This window comes from Stenella coeruleoalba (genome assembly GCF_951394435.1).
Source record: "Stenella coeruleoalba genome assembly, chromosome: 19".
Classification (NCBI taxonomy): Eukaryota; Metazoa; Chordata; class Mammalia; order Artiodactyla; family Delphinidae; genus Stenella; species Stenella coeruleoalba.
In genome coordinates, this window is record NC_137165.1 from 8,616,879 (window position 1) to 8,637,319 (window position 20,441).

The window sequence follows — 20,441 nt, forward strand, 5'->3', positions numbered from 1 at the left end:
GCCTGGACTACAGCATGGGCCACGCCTTGCTCCCTGACCCCTCCCCCGGTCCATTCTCTATTGCGTGCGTGTCCTCACCTCCTCACTCCTGAGGCCCCACTGGCACCAGCTGCTTGCACTTCTTCCTGCCTCTGGTCCTTCACGCCTGCTCTTGCCACTGCCTGCAGTGATCTCCGCACTGGCTCGTCCTTACCCTTAAGGCATTAAACGTAATTTCTCCAGAGAGGTCTCTAACCGCCCATCCTTCTCGTAGCATCCTGTTCTTTTCTTTCAGTGCATTTCTCACTGTTTGTAATTATGAAAGCATTTAACGTTTACTTCATTTATTTGCTAACACACATGTATCAAGCATGTTATATGCCAGGCGTCGCACTAGGTTAGAGGGGGGTGATGCTGAGAAAAGCAGACGTGAGAGGCACTGTGTGGAAGGCAGAGGCAGCTGTGTGACTTCCGGGTGGGCGGGAGAATATAGGTGTTCAGTCACTGGTGCTGGGAGGTCAGGTATGATGTGATCGCCCAGGATGAGATTGGGGCTTGAGGAATTCTGGTCCAATGCTCTCTGCCCGCACTTGTGTCCTGTCTTATTCTAGAAAGGATTTTAGGTGAGCTGAGTCTGGGCCCTTAGTGAGCGTCGTGATGTACAGAAAACGCAAAAGAGAAGTCATCAAGGAGAGTGTGGTAGTGAGAGAGGTGGGTCGAGGGCCAGGAGAAGGTGGGGTCCCTAGTCCAGAAGCCAGGCGTGGCGAGTTTCTAGAATGCTGCTGTGATGGTCAACAGGTAAATGGACCAGGGTCAAGTTGAATAAGGCCCGGACCTGTCATGGCCTGAGTGGAATGGGGTGTGGGGGGAAGGTGGCCTGGAAGCCAGTCGGCTGCACAGTGAGGAACTGGCGGGAAGGATGAGGAATGGCAGGTGTGGGAACCGCCTAGAAAGAGGCCCGGCTCTGAGGAGACGGAAGCGGGTGGCTCACGGAAGTGCATTGTCATGGCGCGTGCAGGGGCAGGCTTGGTGAGGAGAGACGGGCTGAAGGCCCAGGAGAGAGTGTTGGTCTCCAAGGGGCACAGGCAGGGCTAGCTTTGCCCTCAACCCTCGAGTCTGGTGGCTTCACTCAGGGGAAAGTGTAGGCAGTGTGCAGGCGTCATCCACCCTTCTCGCAGCTTCCGCGGAAGGCCTGCGTGACTTGGACAAGTTCCCTTACCTCCTGGGCCATGGTCGCCTCTTCCATAAAAACCTCCCTGGAAAGCAAGGATTGGAATCAAGACTGAGGTGTTGCTGAGCGAGCACTTCACGTGGTGCCTGGTCCCCACGTGCTTTCTGCCCTGGGCGCAGACGGGAGAAACGGAGGGGACTGCTAGGGTCGAAGAGAGCATGGATGGGGTAGTTCAACTGATATTTTGGTTTTTTAAAGAAGTATTTCAGTTGTGTGTTTCGTTCATTCATCAGATTTTTTTTGACGAGAGCGTTTTAGGCACCGAATGTTTGGCTGGCGGCCGGTGCACTTGCCGGGCTTCTGCGTGTGATCCCATCACGGGAAGCGTTAGGTGTGTGGACAGTGGCCACTGTCCGCTGCTTTAATAAGAGCGTAGCGTCTGAGAGGTTTAGCCATCGTTGAACTGAGCTCGGGCACTGATTACTTTTCAGAAGACTCCTTCCACTGGAGCGTTCTTGCCCTTTCATGAGTGTCATCCATGCTTTGAGGAGAGAGTTGAAGTTTACTCCTTCCTAAAAACCTGAGCTGAGGTGATCCAGTCTTCCTGCATTTGCTGGCCTTTCTCTTTGGAAATCTAGTGACCCGTAAGAGATGACTCTGGTCCCTAACTGCTGAGCATGTTCACTAAGTGGACTTGCTTTGTATAAACGTATATCTCAATGTACATTTTTAGAAGCCATTTCCTATTTTGAGACTCGTCACCGTGTCGGTTTGTGTATCAGTGCCAGCCCGTAATCTTGCATCTACCAAATAACTGTATATGTGACAGTCCAATGGTATCAGGCAGTGAGTTCCTGAAACTAGTGCAGCGGGAGGCACCTGCTGGTGTGCGGTACGAAGTTGTCAAAGCGCTACAGTATCCTGCCCTAGAAGTGTGTGGCTTTTAGGTCCACGGCTTGTGCAGTGTCTAAATATGCTGACTGCCCTACCTCTATGGCATCTCTTATCATTTGTCCCACAAAGCTTGTGCTGCTGCACTCTCACTCTGTCTTTTCTTTCCCTGCTCAAGAGTTAGAGTTGCCTTATTTTCGCTTGTCTTTTTTATTTCCACCAGTGGACCGGATCGTGGGTCTGGACCAAGTGACGGGGATGACGGAGACAGCTTTTGGCTCTGCCTATAAAACCAAGAAGGGCATGTTCCGTACAGTCGGGCAGCTCTACAAAGAATCTCTCACCAAGCTGATGGCGACGCTCCGCAACACCAACCCTAACTTCGTGCGCTGCATCATTCCGAATCACGAGAAGCGGGTACGTGCTTAGCAGAACGGAGGCGGGTGTGGAAGGCGGATCGAGGTCCGGTCCCAGAGGTGAAGCTCTAACACTGTCATCTGCTCGATTAGGCTGGAAAACTGGACCCGCACCTAGTGCTGGATCAGCTTCGCTGCAACGGTGTCCTGGAAGGGATCCGAATCTGTCGCCAGGGATTCCCCAACCGGATTGTTTTCCAGGAATTCAGACAGAGGTATTGCTCACCTTTACCTGGGTTCTGTGTGTATCAAAGCTTATCTGAATGTGAATCAAACAGTGAGATGATGCGAAAAGACTCCTCCTTGTTCCCTGGAGGGTTTCCGTTCTCTTTTCATATAGGAGGGCGGTCATCATTATTCCCTTTACCGTTGGTCGGGAATATTGAGTGCCTGCTTTACAAAGAGGCAGGGTGCTCATAACTTCTCTGGGCGCAGCAAAGACGGGGGCCTTGGGGCCCTGAGGCAGCTGTGAGGAAACACAGAGCTGAGAACTTACAGTTCACTCACTCAGACAGTTCTACCTGGGATTTAAGCATAACTTTGTTTTAAACTGATGTTTTAAAATATAGGGGGCTTCCCTGGTGGCGCAGTGGTTGGGAGTCCGCCTGCCGATGCAGGGGACACGGGTTCGTGCCCCGGTCCGGGAAGATCCCACGTGCCGCAGAGCGGCTGGGCCCGTGAGCCATGGCCGCTGAGCCTGCGCGTCCGGAGCCTGTGCTCCGCAACGGGAGAGGCCACAACAGCGAGAGGCCCGTGTACCGCAAGAAATAAAATAAAAGTAAAATATAGGAATAACCTATGTTCCTTTTAGGAAAAATTTTAAATACGTTAAAAGTAAATAAAAATTATTCAGGTGTGACTCCTAAAAGCACTTTGGGACATTTCTTTCCATCTTTTTTTCAATGAATATATCTGTGTACGTGTGTATGTATATATTTTTCCCACTGTGTGTGCCCGTGTGTGTGTTCTTACAATCCTTTTACTAAAGTAGTGTCGGAAATAGGTGGAGATTAGAAAAGAATTAGGAAAAAAACAAGAGGGAGAAGATCGGTGTGCAGCAGAAATGGATGAAAACATATGATGGGCAACAGTTTTTTTTAAAGTGTATTATGTAATTTTCTTTAACAGTTAGTCTAGTTTGCCTTTTTCCTCTTTGCTCCTGGAAATCAAGTTTCCAAATATGAAGCATTTGTTTTTCCATAAAATAAACAGTGCTGCAGGTCGAAGAGTAGCCCTTTCTCCCAGAGGGAATCCAGTTGAAAAACTGTTCCAATTCCTACAGGTTTTCAGGGAAACCCTTATTATGGCCCCACCATATGATAAACGAGCTGGTAGATTTTCACTTTTTTTTCTTGCGGTACGCGGGCCTCTCACTGCCGTGGCCTCTCCCATTGCAGAGCACAGGTTCCGGACGCGCAGGCTCAGCGGCCATGGCTCACGAGCCCAGCCTATCCGCAGCATGTGAGATCCTCCCGGACCGGGGCATGAACCCATGTCCCCTGCATCGGCAGGCAGACTCCCAACCACTGCGCCACCAGGGAAGCCCTTCACTTTTTATTTGATAGAAGAAAATGGAACATAACTAGCATCCAAAACACAAAGTTGGTTGAAGTAGCCAGGATTCATCTTTTAATACAGCCACCGTCTTTGTGCTAAAATTTATTTTCTTGGGTATAACACACATATAGTAAGTGCACAGCCCTCAGGTGTGCAGGTCGGTGAACATATGTGCGCCCAGCCCAGTGCTGTTTTGAGTCACCCTGAGACTTCCTCCTGTGCTTTTTTTTTTTTTTTTTAATTTTAATTTATTTATTTTTGGCTGTGTTGGGTCTTCATTGCTGTGCGCAGGCTTCCTCTAGTTGCAGTGAGCGGGGGCTACTCTTTGTTGCGGTGCGTGGGCTTCTTATCCCGGTGGCTTCTCTTGTTGCAGAGCACAGGCTCTAGGCGCGCAGGCTTCAGTAGTTGCAGCACACAGGCTTGGTAGTTGTGGCTCACAGGCTTAGTTGCTCTGCAGCATGTGGGATCTTCCCAGACCAGGGCTCAAACCCGTGTACCCTGCATTGGCAGGTGGATTCTCAACCACTGCACCACCAGGGAAGTCCCCTTCCTCCTGTTCTAAACAGAGGCCCTCCAAGCATTGCTCTTACAGCCTTCTCTGTTATCTAATAAATGCCTACAAGTTGACAGTGACTCAGCACGCAAAAAGCCAGATTCTGCTTGCATCTTAAGGATGTGGACATTTTGTGGGAAATAAACAAAGTTTCTAAAATCACCATGCTTTTGATTCCTCTCCACCACAACTTCTTAAACATGGTCTCTGACTTGGGAGAAATGACTGCATTTTCATTTTGCTGCTGCTTTTAAGAGATAGAAACTAGATCTGCAGAAAACCTCAGATTATCAGCTGGTCATTTCTTTACTCTTCACTCGACATGATTGCCCATCATATCCTTGCCTCTTAGGGGAAGCAGAACTCATAGTTAGTAGGTAAACATTTCCACAGATTTTTACAAAAGGCTTTTGGGCTGCTTTTCTTACAGATACGAGATCCTGACTCCAAATGCTATTCCTAAGGGCTTTATGGATGGCAAACAGGCTTGTGAGCGCATGGTAAGCTCTTCTGGATTTTTCTGGTTCGTGGGCTGTTGACACAATCTTTCCTGTAGCAAAAATAACAAACAGACTCTCTCTCTCTCAGATCCGGGCTTTAGAATTGGACCCAAACTTGTACAGGATCGGACAGAGCAAGATATTTTTCAGAGCTGGAGTTCTGGCACACTTAGAGGAAGAAAGAGACTTAAAAATTACCGATATCATTATCTTCTTTCAGGCTGTTTGCAGAGGTTACTTAGCCAGAAAGTAAGTGGGCAATCATGTATTAAATGCTTAGAGTGTGTGCTTGTGCTAATAAGCATGTGTTCTGTGCTAGAAATACGAGAGCGCGGGAGACTTGAGGTCCCTGTCCTGTGGGACCGAGAGCCAGGTAAGCAGATACACGTTCTAAATAAGGATACAAACAAGGGGCCAAGACAGACAATACAGGGGTCCTGCTTCAGCGTGGGTCCTCAGGGAGGGCTTCTCTGAGCCCGTCTGTAGATGAGAGGCGTCAGCAGGAGGATCTGCAGGTCCAGTCCAGGAGGGAAGGAGGAGAAAGGGCACCTTAGAAAGAAAGAGGGATGTTTCTCCTGTGACACATCCAAAAAGGAAGGAGTATCTAATAGAGGATGGAGGGGGAGAGCAGGGCCCTGTTCACACCCGCGTGCACGCGCGCACGTACGTACGTGTGTGTCTGGGGGTAGGTGGCAGGGGCCGTTTCCGGCAGCGTCTGTGAACAGAGTGCCAGGTCCCGTGACAAGAGTTGAGGTGGGCGGAGCAGGCCCGCCATCCAGCAGGGACGTGGTCGTGTCCCCGATCCCCAGCCCAGCCCACAAAGAACGTTCCCTCTAGGAAGTCCCCTATGACAGCAGCTGTCAAAGCCAGTTCTCTCTTATTTGCTGTAGCCTGAATGTGTCCCCCAGATTCGTGCGCCAGAATCTGATCCCCAGTGGGACGGTGTTTGGAGGTGGGGCCTTTGGGGTGATTAGTGCATGAAGGTGGAGCCCTCACGAATGGGCTTAGTGTCCTCGTGAGCGAGACCCCACAGAGCTTCCTCGCCCTTCCCCCACGTGAGGCGACAGCAAGAAGAAGCTGTCAGTGAGGAAGTGGGTCCTCGGCAGACACGGAATCTGCCGGGGCCATGATCCTGGACTCCCCAGCCTCCAGAACTGTGAGGAATAAATGATTGTTGTTTACAAGCAAAACAAAACAAAAACAAAACCACGGTTTTCTTTAACTAGTTTTCCTGCCTCTCCTTCAGGGCCTTCGCCAAGAAGCAGCAGCAGCTGAGCGCCCTGAAGGTGCTGCAGCGCAACTGCGCCGCGTACCTGAAGCTGCGGCACTGGCAGTGGTGGCGCGTCTTCACCAAGGTGGGCGCCCGGCTCCCCCTGGGGTGGCACGCACGGGGCCAAGGGAAGCCCGGGGGCGGGCAGGTGCAGGGTGCGACGGTCAGTGTTCAATGTCGTGAACGTAGGTGAAGCCGCTCCTCCAAGTCACTCGCCAAGAGGAGGAACTCCAGGCCAAAGACGAAGAGCTGCTGAAGGTGAAAGAGAAGCAGACGAAGGTGGAAGGGGAGCTGGAGGAGATGGAGAGGAAGCACCAACAGGTACAGCTCACCAGTTCCCGCTCAGCCCTGAAAGAAGATGCGCGATCCCGCGGATAGGGACCCACCCAGTGAATTCCAAATAAACAGCATCTTACTTTATGTGTATTCATAGACGTTTGAGCACAGAGGTAGCAGATGTATTAGGCCAAGCATCGGGGTATATATAAACTGAAATCAGCCTGAGCTCTTGCATTTTTGCCTTTGTCACCCTTCGGACACCCAGATGATCAAGTTTGCTATCAGGTGTGCGTTTAACACCGGTGACACTTCTGGTATTAGCACCTTCCTGTGACTGCTCACAAGGGACCTAGAAAAAAGTAAAAGGATGAGACAGTACAAGGCACCCCGCTGCCTGTTCTCCAGCCACGGTGGTCCTGAGTCCACATCCCGTTCTCAGGGAGCCGTGCTTCATGGACAAAGCAGAGACTCAGGAAATGTTTGTAGTTGACAGTGATAGGACTGATGTGTTCAGGGCCAAAAAGTTTTAACAGTAGAGGCCAGAATATCATTTGATACCAGATGGCTTCAGTCACCATGAACTTCATAGCATTTGTATAATATTTCTCCTCCTATTCTTTGGTCCCTTTGTGAATTACCTTAATAGTAAGAAAGGGAATTCTTTCAAATAGCATGAATTTAATATGTATTATTCAGGATAACCTTTTTCGTTGTTTCTGTTGTCTCAAGTTTTCACCCAGCTTATTTTGCTAGAGCCGAAGATATATTTGAAAGTTTTGCGAGTGACGTTATGTATTTTTAACTCCGGGTTTCTTGGGCGACCTGCACTGGCCACTGGAGTCCCAGTGACTGTCTCTTGTGCACAACCGGCCAGTCATAGCACCGGACGCTTTACTGTGCTTGCAGCTGCTAGAAGAGAAGAATATCCTGGCAGAGCAACTACAGGCAGAGACTGAGCTCTTTGCTGAAGCAGAAGAGATGAGGGCAAGACTTGCCGCTAAGAAGCAGGAATTAGAAGAGATTCTCCATGACTTGGAGTCTAGGGTTGAAGAAGAAGAAGAAAGAAACCAAATCCTCCAAAATGAGAAGAAGAAAATGCAAGCACACATTCAGGTATCTGTGATAAGCTTCATTTAGGATTATAGTTGGGGTTTTCCAAGTGGATCTGTTGAGTGAAGAGAGGCTCTGGGTTTGGATTCTTGTGTCCATTGAGGAGCAACAGGAGCCTAAGTAATAAGTCGTTTCTCCCCACCGCCCCCACCCCTTTAAAAGATCACTCGAAGCACACATATAATAGATTCCTCCAAACGCAGATTTGTTATTTTGAACAGGAATCGTTTTTATGTTCTGCTGTGGCATCTTAGAGGATGCGTCCCAGGGTCTGCGGGGACGGAGTTTGTTCGTTGTGTTCTCATTAATAATTCCACTGCTCACTCCATCCATTAGAGACACCTACGAGGTGGTGTGGTTCATAATAAATGCTCAGCGCTGACGCAGGAGGTGGCCAGGAATCAGAATAAAACACTTAGCCCTTCCTGCTGGTAGCTGCTTTCTTACTGAGATCCAGCTGTCCTCACACGAAGCGCGGTTCTCTCTGATTGAACACCCAGATGAGTGATGCAGACGACAGTGATTGTGCCTGTGCCCTGAGACTCGTTCTCCGTGAGTCCCACCCCAGCCTATCCAGTGTGGCCTCGAGTGTCAGGGTGTCTGTATCTGCCCCCGCTGCTTCATGGGTCCAGCACCAAACTTTCTTTCTTCCAGATCTCTCCCTTGATTTTATCCCCACCACTTGGCTTATCTTTGCAAAGCACAGACATTTCAGACATTTCCCAGAACCGCAAAAGATACCATATTATTTCCTTGGCAAATACCCCATACAGTAAATTGTCCAGGCCCTCTCCATTCTTCAACACAAACAGCTTTCCAGTATCCCATAATAGGTTGGCAAAATATCACGAAAGCTATAAAAAGTACACATTAATCCAGCAATTCTAGTTCTAGGACTTAAAGCATAAATCAGTGGAAGCCTACTAATCATCTAACAATAGGGGATTCTTAAACTACGGTAATAATATACAGTTATAAATTTAAAAGATGTCTATTTTTATGGGTATTTATAATACATTAGTAAGGGGAGTTGCAAAAGAGTATACACAGTAAGGTCTAACTAAAAGTATATAACTTACAAACTGTATGATTTTTATAAGGGGACGTACAGAAGATCTAGAATAATAGTCACCAATAATAGTGAGTTCTGGTGGTATTATCAACAGTTTTGATTTTCTCTTTTTTTTTTAAACATTTTATTTTTATACTGGAGTATAGTTGATTAACAATGGTGTGATAGTTTCAGGTGTACAGCAAAGTAATTCAGTTATACATATACATGTATCCTTTTTCAAATTCGTTTTCCACTTTGATTTTCTCTTTGTTTCAGAGCATGTGCTCATTTCAGTGATAATATTTTACTCACACAGGGTAGGGACACCCAGAGTCATCTCCAGTCTCCCCAATCTACTGTTTTACGCTCCACGTTTTAGCAACTTCACATGAAATGCTTGCATTACTCTCTTTAGAAAACAAGCATTTCCTTGTAAGAACAGGGTTTTTTGTTGTTGTTTGCTTGTTTTGTTTTTCAATAGTTTCCATCTTCATAACCTTTACTCTAGACTCTTTCACTGGGTTTTTGCACTGTTATCTTAATATCGCCATTGTAAATTCAAACACATTATAAAATATTTATGGTAATGTTATTATTAAATATTTTCCCCCTCTTATGGAATATCTGAGATTCTATATTAACTGCATGGCTCTTGGGAAAACCCAACCTTGTTGGTCTCTTGTCCTTTCCCCCCACCACCACCACAAGTGAGGCTTTCAGGGATTTCTGATCTGTCTCCTTTTCAACCAAAAACTACTAGAGCTGTTTTTGGTTTTGGTTTTGTTTTCAGTATTAATTCCCTGATTATAACACTATCTTGTAGAATACCCAGAGAATATAAAATCTCACTTAGAAGTCTCCTCCCACCCATCATCCCATTAATCCCTATTATTTTTTTGCATATATTTCTGAACAGATATATGTGGATTCATTTATTAATTGAATTACACTGGACCCACTGTTCTTTTCACTGCTTTTGTCACCTTAGGAGTGTGCAGTGCAGGGATGCAGTGGACAAAATCCAGACTCAGGGAAACTGTAGGACAAATGACCTGTGGGGTTCTTTTGGTTTTTTGTTTGTTTGTTTTTGTTTTTTTTGCGGTACGTGGGCCTCTCACTGTTGTGGCCTCTCCCATCGTGGAGCACAGGCTCCGGACGCGCAGGCTCAGCGGCCATGGCTCACGGGCCCAGCCGCTCCGCGGCATGTGGGATCTTCCCGGACCGGGGCACGAACCCGCGTCCCCTGCATCGGCAGGCGGACTCTCAACCACTGCGCCACCAGGGAAGCCCTTTTGGTTTTTTTTTTTTAACAAATAAATGGTGAGAAAAAGGGAGGAGAAAGAAATTTAAGAGAACCTAGAGATTAAAGCAGTCTTAAGGGTCTTATCAATCACAGCGTGTGAACCTTATTTGGATTCCAGTTCAAACAAGTGTATTTTTAAATGGTCTTCATCTTTTAGAGATAGAGCCTGAAGGTTTACAGGTGAAATATGATGTCTGGGATTTGCTTCAAAATAACGCAGTGGAGGAGGGAGAAGCGGGGGGTTTAGAAGTGACCGCTGACCATGAGCTGATGCCTGTTAAGCTTGGGCTGATGCATTGTGTCAGGATCACCATGCTACCCTGTACTTACATGTGTGTTTGAAGTTCTTCACAAAAAAGGTTAATCTTGTGCAGAGGTTTCATTACAGAATCAACCGTGATAAATTATTTAGCCAAAATTACCCTTGAAAGTTTTTTTTTAACCTCTGTGTTTATGAGCTTTTATTATTCATTTTTTTAAATAAATTTATCTATTTATTTTTGGCTACGTTGGGCCTTTGTTGCTGTGCACGGACTTTCTCTAGTTGTGGCGAGCGGGGGCTACTCTTCGTTGCAGTGCACGGGCTTCTGTTTGCGGTGGCTTCTCTTGTTGCGGAGCACAGGCTCTAGGTGCGCAGGCTCAGTAGTTGTGGCACATGGGCTTGGTTGCTCCGTGGCATGTGGGATCTTCCTGGACCAGGGCTTGAACCCATGTCCCCTGCATTGGCAGGTGGATTCTTAACCACTGTGCCACGAGGGAAGTCCCTTGAAAGTTTCTTAAACTGGCCATATATTGATTTGTATGTACAACTCTGTTCTGTAATGCATATGTTTATTAGCTACAATAATGTAGGGTATGAAATAAAGAGAAGCATGTTATAGGAAAACCATGTGTAAACTCTGGAATCCCACCCAGTTTGGCGATGCACTCATGTTGTGAACGGCACGGCACGCCTGACCTGAGACAGTCCATTCTCACCAACCTGTACTGTTTCCATGGTTGTTTCTGAGTTGTCTTTCTCTTGTGTGTTTGATGTAGCTGGACTATATTATTCAGTTTCCCTGTGTTACTACTATTCTAAAGTATGGATTTTAATAACTACACATTATCCCATTTTACAAATGTACCCGCTTTTAATCACCAAGGCTTTTTTGAAGTATGTTCATAGTTCCTCAGGACGATAAATAACACTTTGCTACAGGTCTTTTCAATATAAATCACATCTGCGCCTTTTCCTGAAACCGCTGGTTTAAAAGAAATGCTCTTTCTCAGAGCTGCTCCATTCTTCCATGTTGGCTTCGAGAAGGACTGACCCACTTTGTACTTAACCTATAGTGGACACAAGTGTCTGTTTCACATAATTACATTTTATATGTTTAAAAAGAACCCTGCCATTTTGAAAATCAAACACTGGCCTTTCATTTTGACCTCGCTTGTTAGCATGTGTAGAATTTCGTAGAGAAAGTGTGGAGACTGACCGCATGTACTTCTCCCCAAGGACCTGGAGGAGCAGCTGGACGAGGAGGAGGGGGCTCGCCAGAAACTGCAGCTGGAGAAGGTGACGGCAGAGGCCAAGATCAAGAAGATGGAAGAGGAGATTCTGCTTCTCGAGGACCAAAATTCCAAATTTATCAAAGTAAGAGACTATTTCCATTTAAGAGCTGATTTTATTTTTTTAATAAATGTATTTTATTTATTTAGTTTCGGCTGCATTGGGTCTTCGTTGCTGCGCGCGGGCTTTCTCTAGTTGCAGCGAGCAGGGGCTACTCTTCGTTGAGGTGCACAGCCTTCTCACCGCAGTGGCTTCCCTTGTTGCGGAGCACGGGCTCGAGGCCCGCGGGCTTCAGTAGTTGTGGCACGTGGGCTCAGCAGTTGTGGCTCACGGGCTCTAGAGCACAGGCTCAGCAGTTGTGGTGCACGGCCTCAGTTGCTCCGTGGCATGTGGGATCCTCCTGGACCAGGGCTCGAACCCGCATCCCCTGCATTGGCAGGCAGATTCTTAACCACTGTGCCACCAGGGGAGTCCAAGAGCTGCTTTTAGAATATGGAAAATACTTGTGTCAATGCTCTCACTGAAAGTGGCTTCAAACAGGAAGTTCTCAAGATTTCAAGTTCATTTATTCAGTTTTCTAAGTCTCTACAGATTTATAGTCGGTATAGATTTCTAAAGACAGAAACTATTTAATTTTTTTAATCCACCAAACATCCTTTTAATCCCTGAGATGACTGAACGTGGACATTTTGTGCCCTTTGGACACTCACCGACGACTTGTTCCCATCTGGGCGGTAATACATTCAGCACCGGCTGCGGGACTGCAGGCCAGGCGGGTGGGCGAAGCTCTGGAGGGTCCTGAGCCTCCTTTTCCTGCCTTTTTGGAATATACCGTCTGCTGGGGGTGACAGTGCCAACGTTACTTGTTTTCTAAGTAATAACCAAACCCACTTGTCATTTTGAATGCCTTTTCTGAAGCCGTTTTTCCTATTCAGGAAAAGAAACTCATGGAAGATCGCATTGCTGAGTGTTCCTCTCAGCTGGCTGAAGAGGAAGAAAAGGCAAAAAACCTGGCCAAGATCAGGAATAAGCAAGAAGTGATGATATCAGACTTAGAAGGTGAGTGTTGGAGGCTAGAGAAATTGAGGGCTAGGACATGTGAGCCTTTAGATTCTACTTAAATCAGAACATGCTGTGATAGGAAGTGTACATGGGGACCGCTCATCAGTTTGGGTTCAGCTATTAAAATAGCCCTCTTATATGGTGTCGTCATCTGCCTAGTCACCAAGTATTTAGTGTCATCAAACGGCACTAGATTATCTTTAAACTTTTAAAGTTAGGTCCTGTAGTAAAGTAGATTGCCCTTTGGTGGACACAGTTGGGACGTAAATTAAGTTTGAGCTGTACAGGCCGTTAAATTTGTACATGTTTAATCTAAATGCTGCATCGAGGTGCCTAGGTTTCCCTTCACAAAGGGACAGCTGCTGACACAAAACCTGACAGGGACAGGAGACTCTGTGCACGGTAGCAGTGTCTCACTCTGATGGCCCAAGTCACGTCAGCAAATGCTAGGATTTTTGCAAAATGGATCACTGCCTTCTGCAAAAGAAATAAGAAAAGAGGGTGGAAGTTGGAAAGAGCGCAGAAAACCTTCCCTTTGACCCGCAGCTGGAGACTGGCATCGACAGAGGAGGAAGAACCTGGCTCTTAACACCCTGCTGTCGTGTGGTCGTTTATAACAGGGAGAAAATGAGTGGTTTCTAAAACAATATTTAGGATTTTGTTGTCCTCGTTGTTGTCAGCCTGAAATTCTTTCCATAAACCATCCTTACCTGTAGGCGATTCTTCTGGGAAGGGTAGGTAGGCCTGTCCTTTTCTCACCTGACTGTTGGGCGGGTGAAGACAGCGTGTGAAGGGAAGCATCCCGGCCCTAATTAAGGAATCACTGCAGGACTCAGAGGGCGGGCGGGAGAGATGCCCACACTCTGCCCTCTCGCCCTCGGGGCTCAGGAACTGCAGTCTGGGTTCAAACCAGGGATTCCCGGTGAAAGGGGAGCCGGGGGGACAGGAGTCACATGCCACCCCGCCTCTGCGATCCCGGGCACAGCACGGGGTCCAGGTCACTTTGGCTCTGAGAGCGGGGGCCCGCTCCCTGTGGAAGGATGTCCTTAGAATCCTCCCAGTTTCTTCCTGAAAATCCCACCCTCCTACTAATATATCTCGCCTTCGGTTTGATCTTGATGGGTTTCGGGTGATGGAGCGGTTGGCAGCGACGTGCTTTAGAACGCAACGGCTAATTTTCAGCTTTAATCAGTTTACTTTTTGAATTTGTCCATATGGAGTGACATTCAGTGTGTTGAAGGGCTTCTTGTTTCTTGCCCTAAAGAGCGCTTAAAGAAGGAGGAGAAGACCCGCCAGGAACTGGAAAAGGCCAAAAGGAAACTGGACGGTGAGACCACAGACCTGCAGGACCAGATCGCCGAGCTCCAGGCGCAGATTGACGAGCTCAAGATCCAGGTGGCCAAGAAGGAGGAGGAGCTGCAGGGCGCCCTGGCCAGGTCTGTGCTAGGCATGTGGCTGGAGGGGGTCCCGACAGAGAGACCCCGGGACACCGACGTATGGCTTCCTCGTCATTGGGTGTGACACGGGCCTGGGAGACCAGGGAGCATGTGTGTTGGGGCAGCCAGAAAATCTCATCAATCCTTCTTGGTATTTACACTTAAAAATCACGAGTCATATCATGAAATCCTTGAAAATTCACACCTGAACCAACAGTTTTAACCATATCAAATGCTCTGGTTTCTGTACGTTACAGATTAATTTCAATACAATTTAGAAGTTTAGAGGAAATCACTTTTCAGAAGTATTCCCCCCTCTTGTAGCACGATTTGCTACTCAGTCCTAAACCATTCAGTTACAGAATGTCAGTCATATATAGTAAATACATTTATGCTAATATTTCATTTCATTCCTTTAACCAATAACTATTTGGTTACATGGTCATAGGACTCAGTTTAATTTATAATTTATTACAATCAAGAAAATCTTACAACAGAAATTCTTCTCTGCCTCTGTCACTGTTAGTCTTTCTTCGGCCACTTAACAGAGGTGAGGGCTGAGACCCAGAACTAAAATTCTCCACCTGCTCCCATGTGTCAGCTTCCCCTCCCTCATCTCAAACTTCCCACCCATCCCCGGTCAGAACATCCACCCACATTAAATCACACGTGAGCAAAAAGATGCACCAGAGGATAGAGGAGGCGTAGAGTGGAGGGTGTGAAGGTGGCGGGTCTGCTTCCACTTTGTTCCAAGAACTTCTCTGAATTTGCACATTTGCCGTGGGCTGGAACCAATCTGACGGACAAGACCGCTACCTTGAGCAGTGTTTTAACTAGAACATTTGCCTGAGAGGGAATTTTTAAATATTATAATCATTAAAGTGAGATGGTCCTACCTTTTCACGGAGAACTTTATTAGCCCTTTGGACAGGACCCAGACTCCATCCTGATACCAGCTCTGGGCCTCCAAGCCGTGGGCCGTGGGCTGGGGGTGGTGTCTCAGGGTCTCCTTGTGGGAAGAGTCCCCCGGCGCCGGCTCTGAGCGCTTCCCGTGCCCGGGTGTCTCCTCAGGGGTGACGACGAGACACTGCACAAGAACAACGCGCTTAAAGTCGTGCGAGAGCTGCAAGCCCAGCTTGCTGAGCTGCAGGAAGACTTTGAATCCGAGAAGGCTTCGCGGAACAAGGCGGAAAAGCAGAAGAGGGACTTGAGTGAGGAGCTGGAAGCTCTGAAGACGGAGCTTGAGGACACGCTGGACACCACGGCAGCTCAGCAGGAACTGCGGTGAGTGGGGGCAGGGCAGAGATGCTCGTCCTCGGGGAGTGGGGTGTTTCCTGTATGCTGTCACTTCGAGCATCCTCTCTCCCTCCTGGAAACAGTGGCACGTGGAACAGTAACAAAATCTCGGTGGTTAGAAACCAACTGGCCTGTAGGTGGAAAGCACAGGGCGGGTGGATGCACCCCAGCCAGGTGCACAGAGGGAGGTGTGATCAGAAAAGCCCCAGGTACGCACACCTGGCTGGAGGGAGAGTTACACCTGAACCAAGTAAGGGGGGCGCAGGGACCAGAGGGCTAGAGGGGACAGACACAGAAACAGGAGGAGATGGGGCTGTTTGGGCATCTGCTGGCTGCAGCAATTGGTCTGATGAACAGTGGTGAGGAAACAGACGAGGAGGAGGCCCGTGTCCACAAAGACAAAAGGACAGGTGAGTGCAGCTACCCACGTAACAGATGGGCCAGCCGCCGAGCGTAGGCAAGAGGAAAGTGACGAGCGCAGCCAGACACGACTCACGGGAAGTCCCGGGAGAGCGCGCGCAACTAGCGGTGAGCAGGTGGGCTGCCCGAGGCCCCTGCTGGCCTCCCGACCGGCTCCTCCCTCCTCAAGACCCAAGCTGCCGGGCGCGTGAGGCCAGCCCAGGAATCCCCAGGCTGCCTTGGCGGGTAGACCTGGCTGCTTGCACACGCACGCACCCCCACACCCCTGCCACCTGTCCCAGGCTGTGCGTGGTGGGAAGGGGAGCCTGCCCCCGAGAAGGGGGCTAAGGGAAAGCCTGCAGCAAGGCGAGGGCAGTAGGGGTCATTTACAGAGGCAGGTGGGTAGGGGCGTGTGCCCGTCAGGTTCTGGGCCTGGAGAGAAGCCGTGCTGAGCCGTCAGGCTGAGGTCAGACCGGGGGTGTCCGGAGCGCTCAGTGCTGAAGAAGCGGAGGAGGTGAGCCTGATAACGTGCCAGGGCCTCAGGGCAACGGGAGGGTGTGTCCCCGCAGAGCCACCCGAGCCCTCCCACCCGCCTCCACAGAGCAGCTCTGCTTTTAGCAGTTTTAAGTCCTGGCCTTGGCTTTAAAATACCTGCTTTCTAAATATCTGGAAACCACTGAACTGTGGGCTGGAACCCACAGTCTAATGATTAGACTTGGTTGAAATAACCTTTCTCAGCTGAGCTTTCAACCACGGTAGAAAAAAAGGTTCTGCTCACTTCTTCCCTTCAACTCTTGTTTAAAAAAAAAAAAAAAGTACCAATGATATGCGCTTTTTTTTTTTTTTTTTTTTTTTTGCCACACTGCACGGCTTGCAGGATCTTAGTTCCCCAGCCAGAGATCAAACCCACCCTCCTTGCACTGGAAGCACGGAGTCTTAACCAGTGGACCGCTAGGGAAGTCCAGTATGTGTATATTGGTTAAAACCGTGGATGTGCTCCAACACAGCACTCCCTGCTTCTGCTGGTGAAGGGGTCGGATGGCCTGCAGTTCCGATGCGTCAGGGGAAATGGTGTTGCTATCTGGTAGATGGGGGGGTGAACTGAAGTAACCTCGATGGAGTCTGTCCTGTCGGGCTGATGCTTGGATGCCGGTGCCCCTCCCCCACCTCCAGCATCCATCCCTTCCTCTGCACGGAAGCTTGCAGAGGACAAGGCCAGACCCCCGCACGCCTTTCACCTCCAGTGAACGTGTGGCCGAGCCAGGCTGCACCACCGTGACTCTGGTGGCTCCCTTTGTCTGGTGACCTGCCACCACGCAGCTAGCAGCCACCTGGGCCCCTTTTCTCTTTGCCGCAGCTGGTCGCAGCCCCTAGATTTCGCTTCCTTGTAGAGAGGAAAGTGCGCCCACACAGCAATCAGCATATACGTCACTGCTTTGACTGGCCACGGGTTTTAGAGCAAGTTTGCCAGAGTTGTGCTGCAGAATGATGGGAAAGTTACCGCTCTCTAAGCTCTCGGTGTTACAGCAGCTCTCGGCAGGAGTGGTATTTACCTTAACTGGTTTCAGTGTTAAGCTGTGCGCTTAAATCAAAGGTGGTGCTCAGCCCCACTTTTGTCGGGGTGCAGTGTCCCGCCTGATGAGCCTTTACCAGCCCTTTTGGGGATTTACCCTCTTCCGGTTTTACTGAAATGCGTGCTGCCGCTGTGGCAGGCATTTTGGCATCTTGTGTTAAGCAGTGCCTGGCCTGTGATACACCCAGGCTGCCCCGGACGTCCGAAGACCCTTAGGGACATTACACCGTGTCTCGACTGTAAGTCGCATGTGGAATGGGGGTCATGCTGGTTCTGGAAGGTTTCCCGCTACCACAGTAACAGACACGCCAGCCTCCTGGAATCCATGTCATGTTTCAAACAAAAGCAGAACTTTAAAAATGTGCATTTAATTTAGTCATTCAACTAATTCTGAGCTTCTTCCTCTAAAATTATGTTTCTCTAGCACCAAACGTGAACAAGAAGTGGCAGAGCTGAAGAAAGCTCTCGAGGAGGAGACGAAGAACCACGAGGCTCAGATCCAGGACATGAGGCAGAGACACGCGACCGCCCTGGAGGAGCTGTCGGAGCAGCTAGAGCAGGCGAAGAGGGTAGGGACACGCCGGTGGGCAGCGCGGGGTCCAGGTGCTCCCGCAGCAGCCGCTCTCTGAGAGCACAGTGCTGGCCTGGGGGAGCCAGGCGCCCCTGATTTTATTTTTAAATCACATATTCCTCTCACCGATAGCCCTCTTCCTCCTGATGACTGAGCTCTAAAGCTTCAGCAGCTGCACGTCCTGCTCTCGCTCACCTGCTGCCCAGAAGCCGCCAGGCCCTTTGGGTGTCCCTGGTGCCCTGCCCCCTGCCCCTCCCGCCTCCAGTCTGTCTCAGGCACCGCACACATCGTTGCCCTTGCTTCATCGTTCCCGCCTCCGCCTCTCACGTGCTGGCCCCCCGCGGTGCTGCCAGCACCCCCCATACTGTATCTGCTGCCCTGAGCGGGGTGTACAGGGGTGCTCCGCCCACAGAAGTCTTCACACTCCGAGAACAGCAGGTGTCTTCCTTCATTTATGCAACAGATGTCGACTGCAGGCTCGCTCCGTGTCAGCACGGTTCTCCGGACACCAAAGCCGCGCCCTTTGCGTCCTCTGTTGTAGAACTGCGAGTGAAGTGCTCCTCCCTTCTCTCTCCTAGTTCAAGGCAAATCTGGAGAAGAACAAGCAGGGCCTGGAGACGGACAACAAGGAGCTGGCGTGCGAGGTGAAAGTGCTGCAGCAGGTCAAGGCCGAGTCTGAGCACAAGAGGAAGAAGCTGGACGCCCAGGTCCAGGAGCTCCACGCCAAGGTCTCGGAAGGAGACAGACTCAGGGTGGAACTGGCCGAGAAAGCGAATAAGTTACAGGTAGGCCTGGAAAGCCTTTCCTGGACGTCGCCCCCAGTGTCTGGCGGGGTGGGGAGGGGACTGACATTGGGGGCGCCCGGGCTGCCTCAGGTCCACGTTAGGCTCCTCGTGTCACTCTCCCACTTGAAGCTCACAGCGCCCCCCGGGTGAGTCTGGTGGATGAGGACGTGAGAAGCTTGCCTGCCTCTGGGCTCTGCTGAGTCCACAGCCCTCCCCGCCCCGCTGCTGCCAAGACTGATGAAGTGGGGGGATCTCTGAAGGGCATTGCTAAAATGAGGAAAAACAAATGCCATCAGCTTGAGTTTCAAGTATAGAAACGTCCTCCGTGTGCCTTCCCTTTGCTTACGTGACTAGAGGACAGACTAGAACGAAGGGCAGCTCCTGTTCCTTTTGTCTACGACCCACTGTCCCCACAAAAGACATAGATGGTCTTACGCCATGGGGGTTTCTAGGGGGGGAGGTATTTTAGAGCTATCGTTAATTAAACACGAAAAAGAAAAAAATGTTTTTACCACATTATTCATAAAATCTGACCATAAGAAATAGCTACATATTCATGATAAATATATCATACCAGATTTTCTTTCAGCTTAAAAAGAACTGTGGGCTGTGACTCTTAGAATTTAAACTTATCTGAATCTGTGTGATAAAGTTTTCAAGTTCTCTAAGAAAATGAATTACACTCGCGCCCGCTACCCACCTCCCCCCAGTATAGGGGTGGTGCATCTTCGTGTGAAAAAGGGTTAAAATAAAACACCTGCTGATCGTGAGCCTCCTCACATAGGACAGCAGCCACTCTTTCAGAGGATTCGGTATAATTTTTGTCTCTTGACGCTGAAAAACAAGATAGCAAGCCAGTTAGGAGAACGCCCCCCACGTGTGGGCTCTGCCGTCCTAAGCCTCCCTGTCCGGGCCGTAGGTGGAGGCTCTCTGCGGTGGCTGGCTCAGGGCCTGCTCACGGGGGCGGCAGATTCTCGGTGGTGAGCCCTCCTCAGCTGAGGCTGACCCCTCCTCCCCGCGATATGCTCGCTTTGTGGGCACTTAGGGTCCAGAACCCACCACTCTTTTCTCTCTGCCTGCTGCTGAAGTGAGTCATAACCTTTCACTCCTCCTCGCAGAATGAATTGGATAATGTCTCAACTCTTCTAGAAGAAGCAGAGAAAAAGGGTATTAAGTTTGCCAAGGACGCAGCTGGTCTTGAGTCTCAACTCCAGGACACACAGGTATTTCCCCCGGGGGTAGAGTGTTAATAGTAACTCTGCTGTTTCTGTAATCTGTAAATTGGTGAAACATGCTATTCCCAGAACTGCCCTCTTATCACCTCTTTCTGATTTTCTGCTCTACTTTTTTTTCTTTATATAAATTTATTTATTTTGGGCCGAGTTGGGTTTTCGTTGCTGCATGCGGGCTTTCTCTAGTTGCGGCGAGCGGAGTCTACTCTTCGCTGCGGTGCACAGGCTTCTCATTGCGGTGGCTTCCCTTGTGGTGGAGCACAGGCTCTAGGCGCACGGGCTTCAGTAGTTGTCTCCCGGGCTCTAGAGTGCAGGCTCAGTAGTTGTGGCTTGCAGGCTCTAGAGCGCAGGCTCAGTAGTTGTGGTACATGGGCTTCGTTGCTCCGCTGCATGTGGGATCTTCCCGGACCAGGGCGCAAACCCGTGTCCCCTGCATGGGCAGGTGGATTCTT

At 49.4% G+C, this 20,441-nt stretch overlaps 1 protein-coding gene across 5 annotated transcripts in view; it reads left to right on the top strand.

Moving 5' to 3' along the window:
• MYH10 (myosin heavy chain 10) overlaps positions 1-20,441 on the top strand; it is a 153,151-nt gene that overhangs the window by 116,236 nt on the left and 16,474 nt on the right. For all 5 annotated transcript variants that reach the window (XM_079906023.1, XM_079906021.1, XM_079906022.1 and 2 more), the window contains 14 exons: positions 2,265-2,458; positions 2,551-2,672; positions 4,998-5,067; positions 5,156-5,316; positions 6,314-6,422; positions 6,527-6,658; positions 7,523-7,729; positions 11,582-11,719; positions 12,571-12,694; positions 13,962-14,133; positions 15,205-15,417; positions 17,826-17,970; positions 18,551-18,757; positions 19,876-19,980. In XM_079906023.1, coding sequence (XP_079762149.1) covers positions 2,265-2,458; positions 2,551-2,672; positions 4,998-5,067; positions 5,156-5,316; positions 6,314-6,422; positions 6,527-6,658; positions 7,523-7,729; positions 11,582-11,719; positions 12,571-12,694; positions 13,962-14,133; positions 15,205-15,417; positions 17,826-17,970; positions 18,551-18,757; positions 19,876-19,980 — 2,099 coding nt within the window. The remainder of the gene's footprint in view (positions 1-2,264; positions 2,459-2,550; positions 2,673-4,997; positions 5,068-5,155; positions 5,317-6,313; positions 6,423-6,526; positions 6,659-7,522; positions 7,730-11,581; positions 11,720-12,570; positions 12,695-13,961; positions 14,134-15,204; positions 15,418-17,825; positions 17,971-18,550; positions 18,758-19,875; positions 19,981-20,441) is intronic.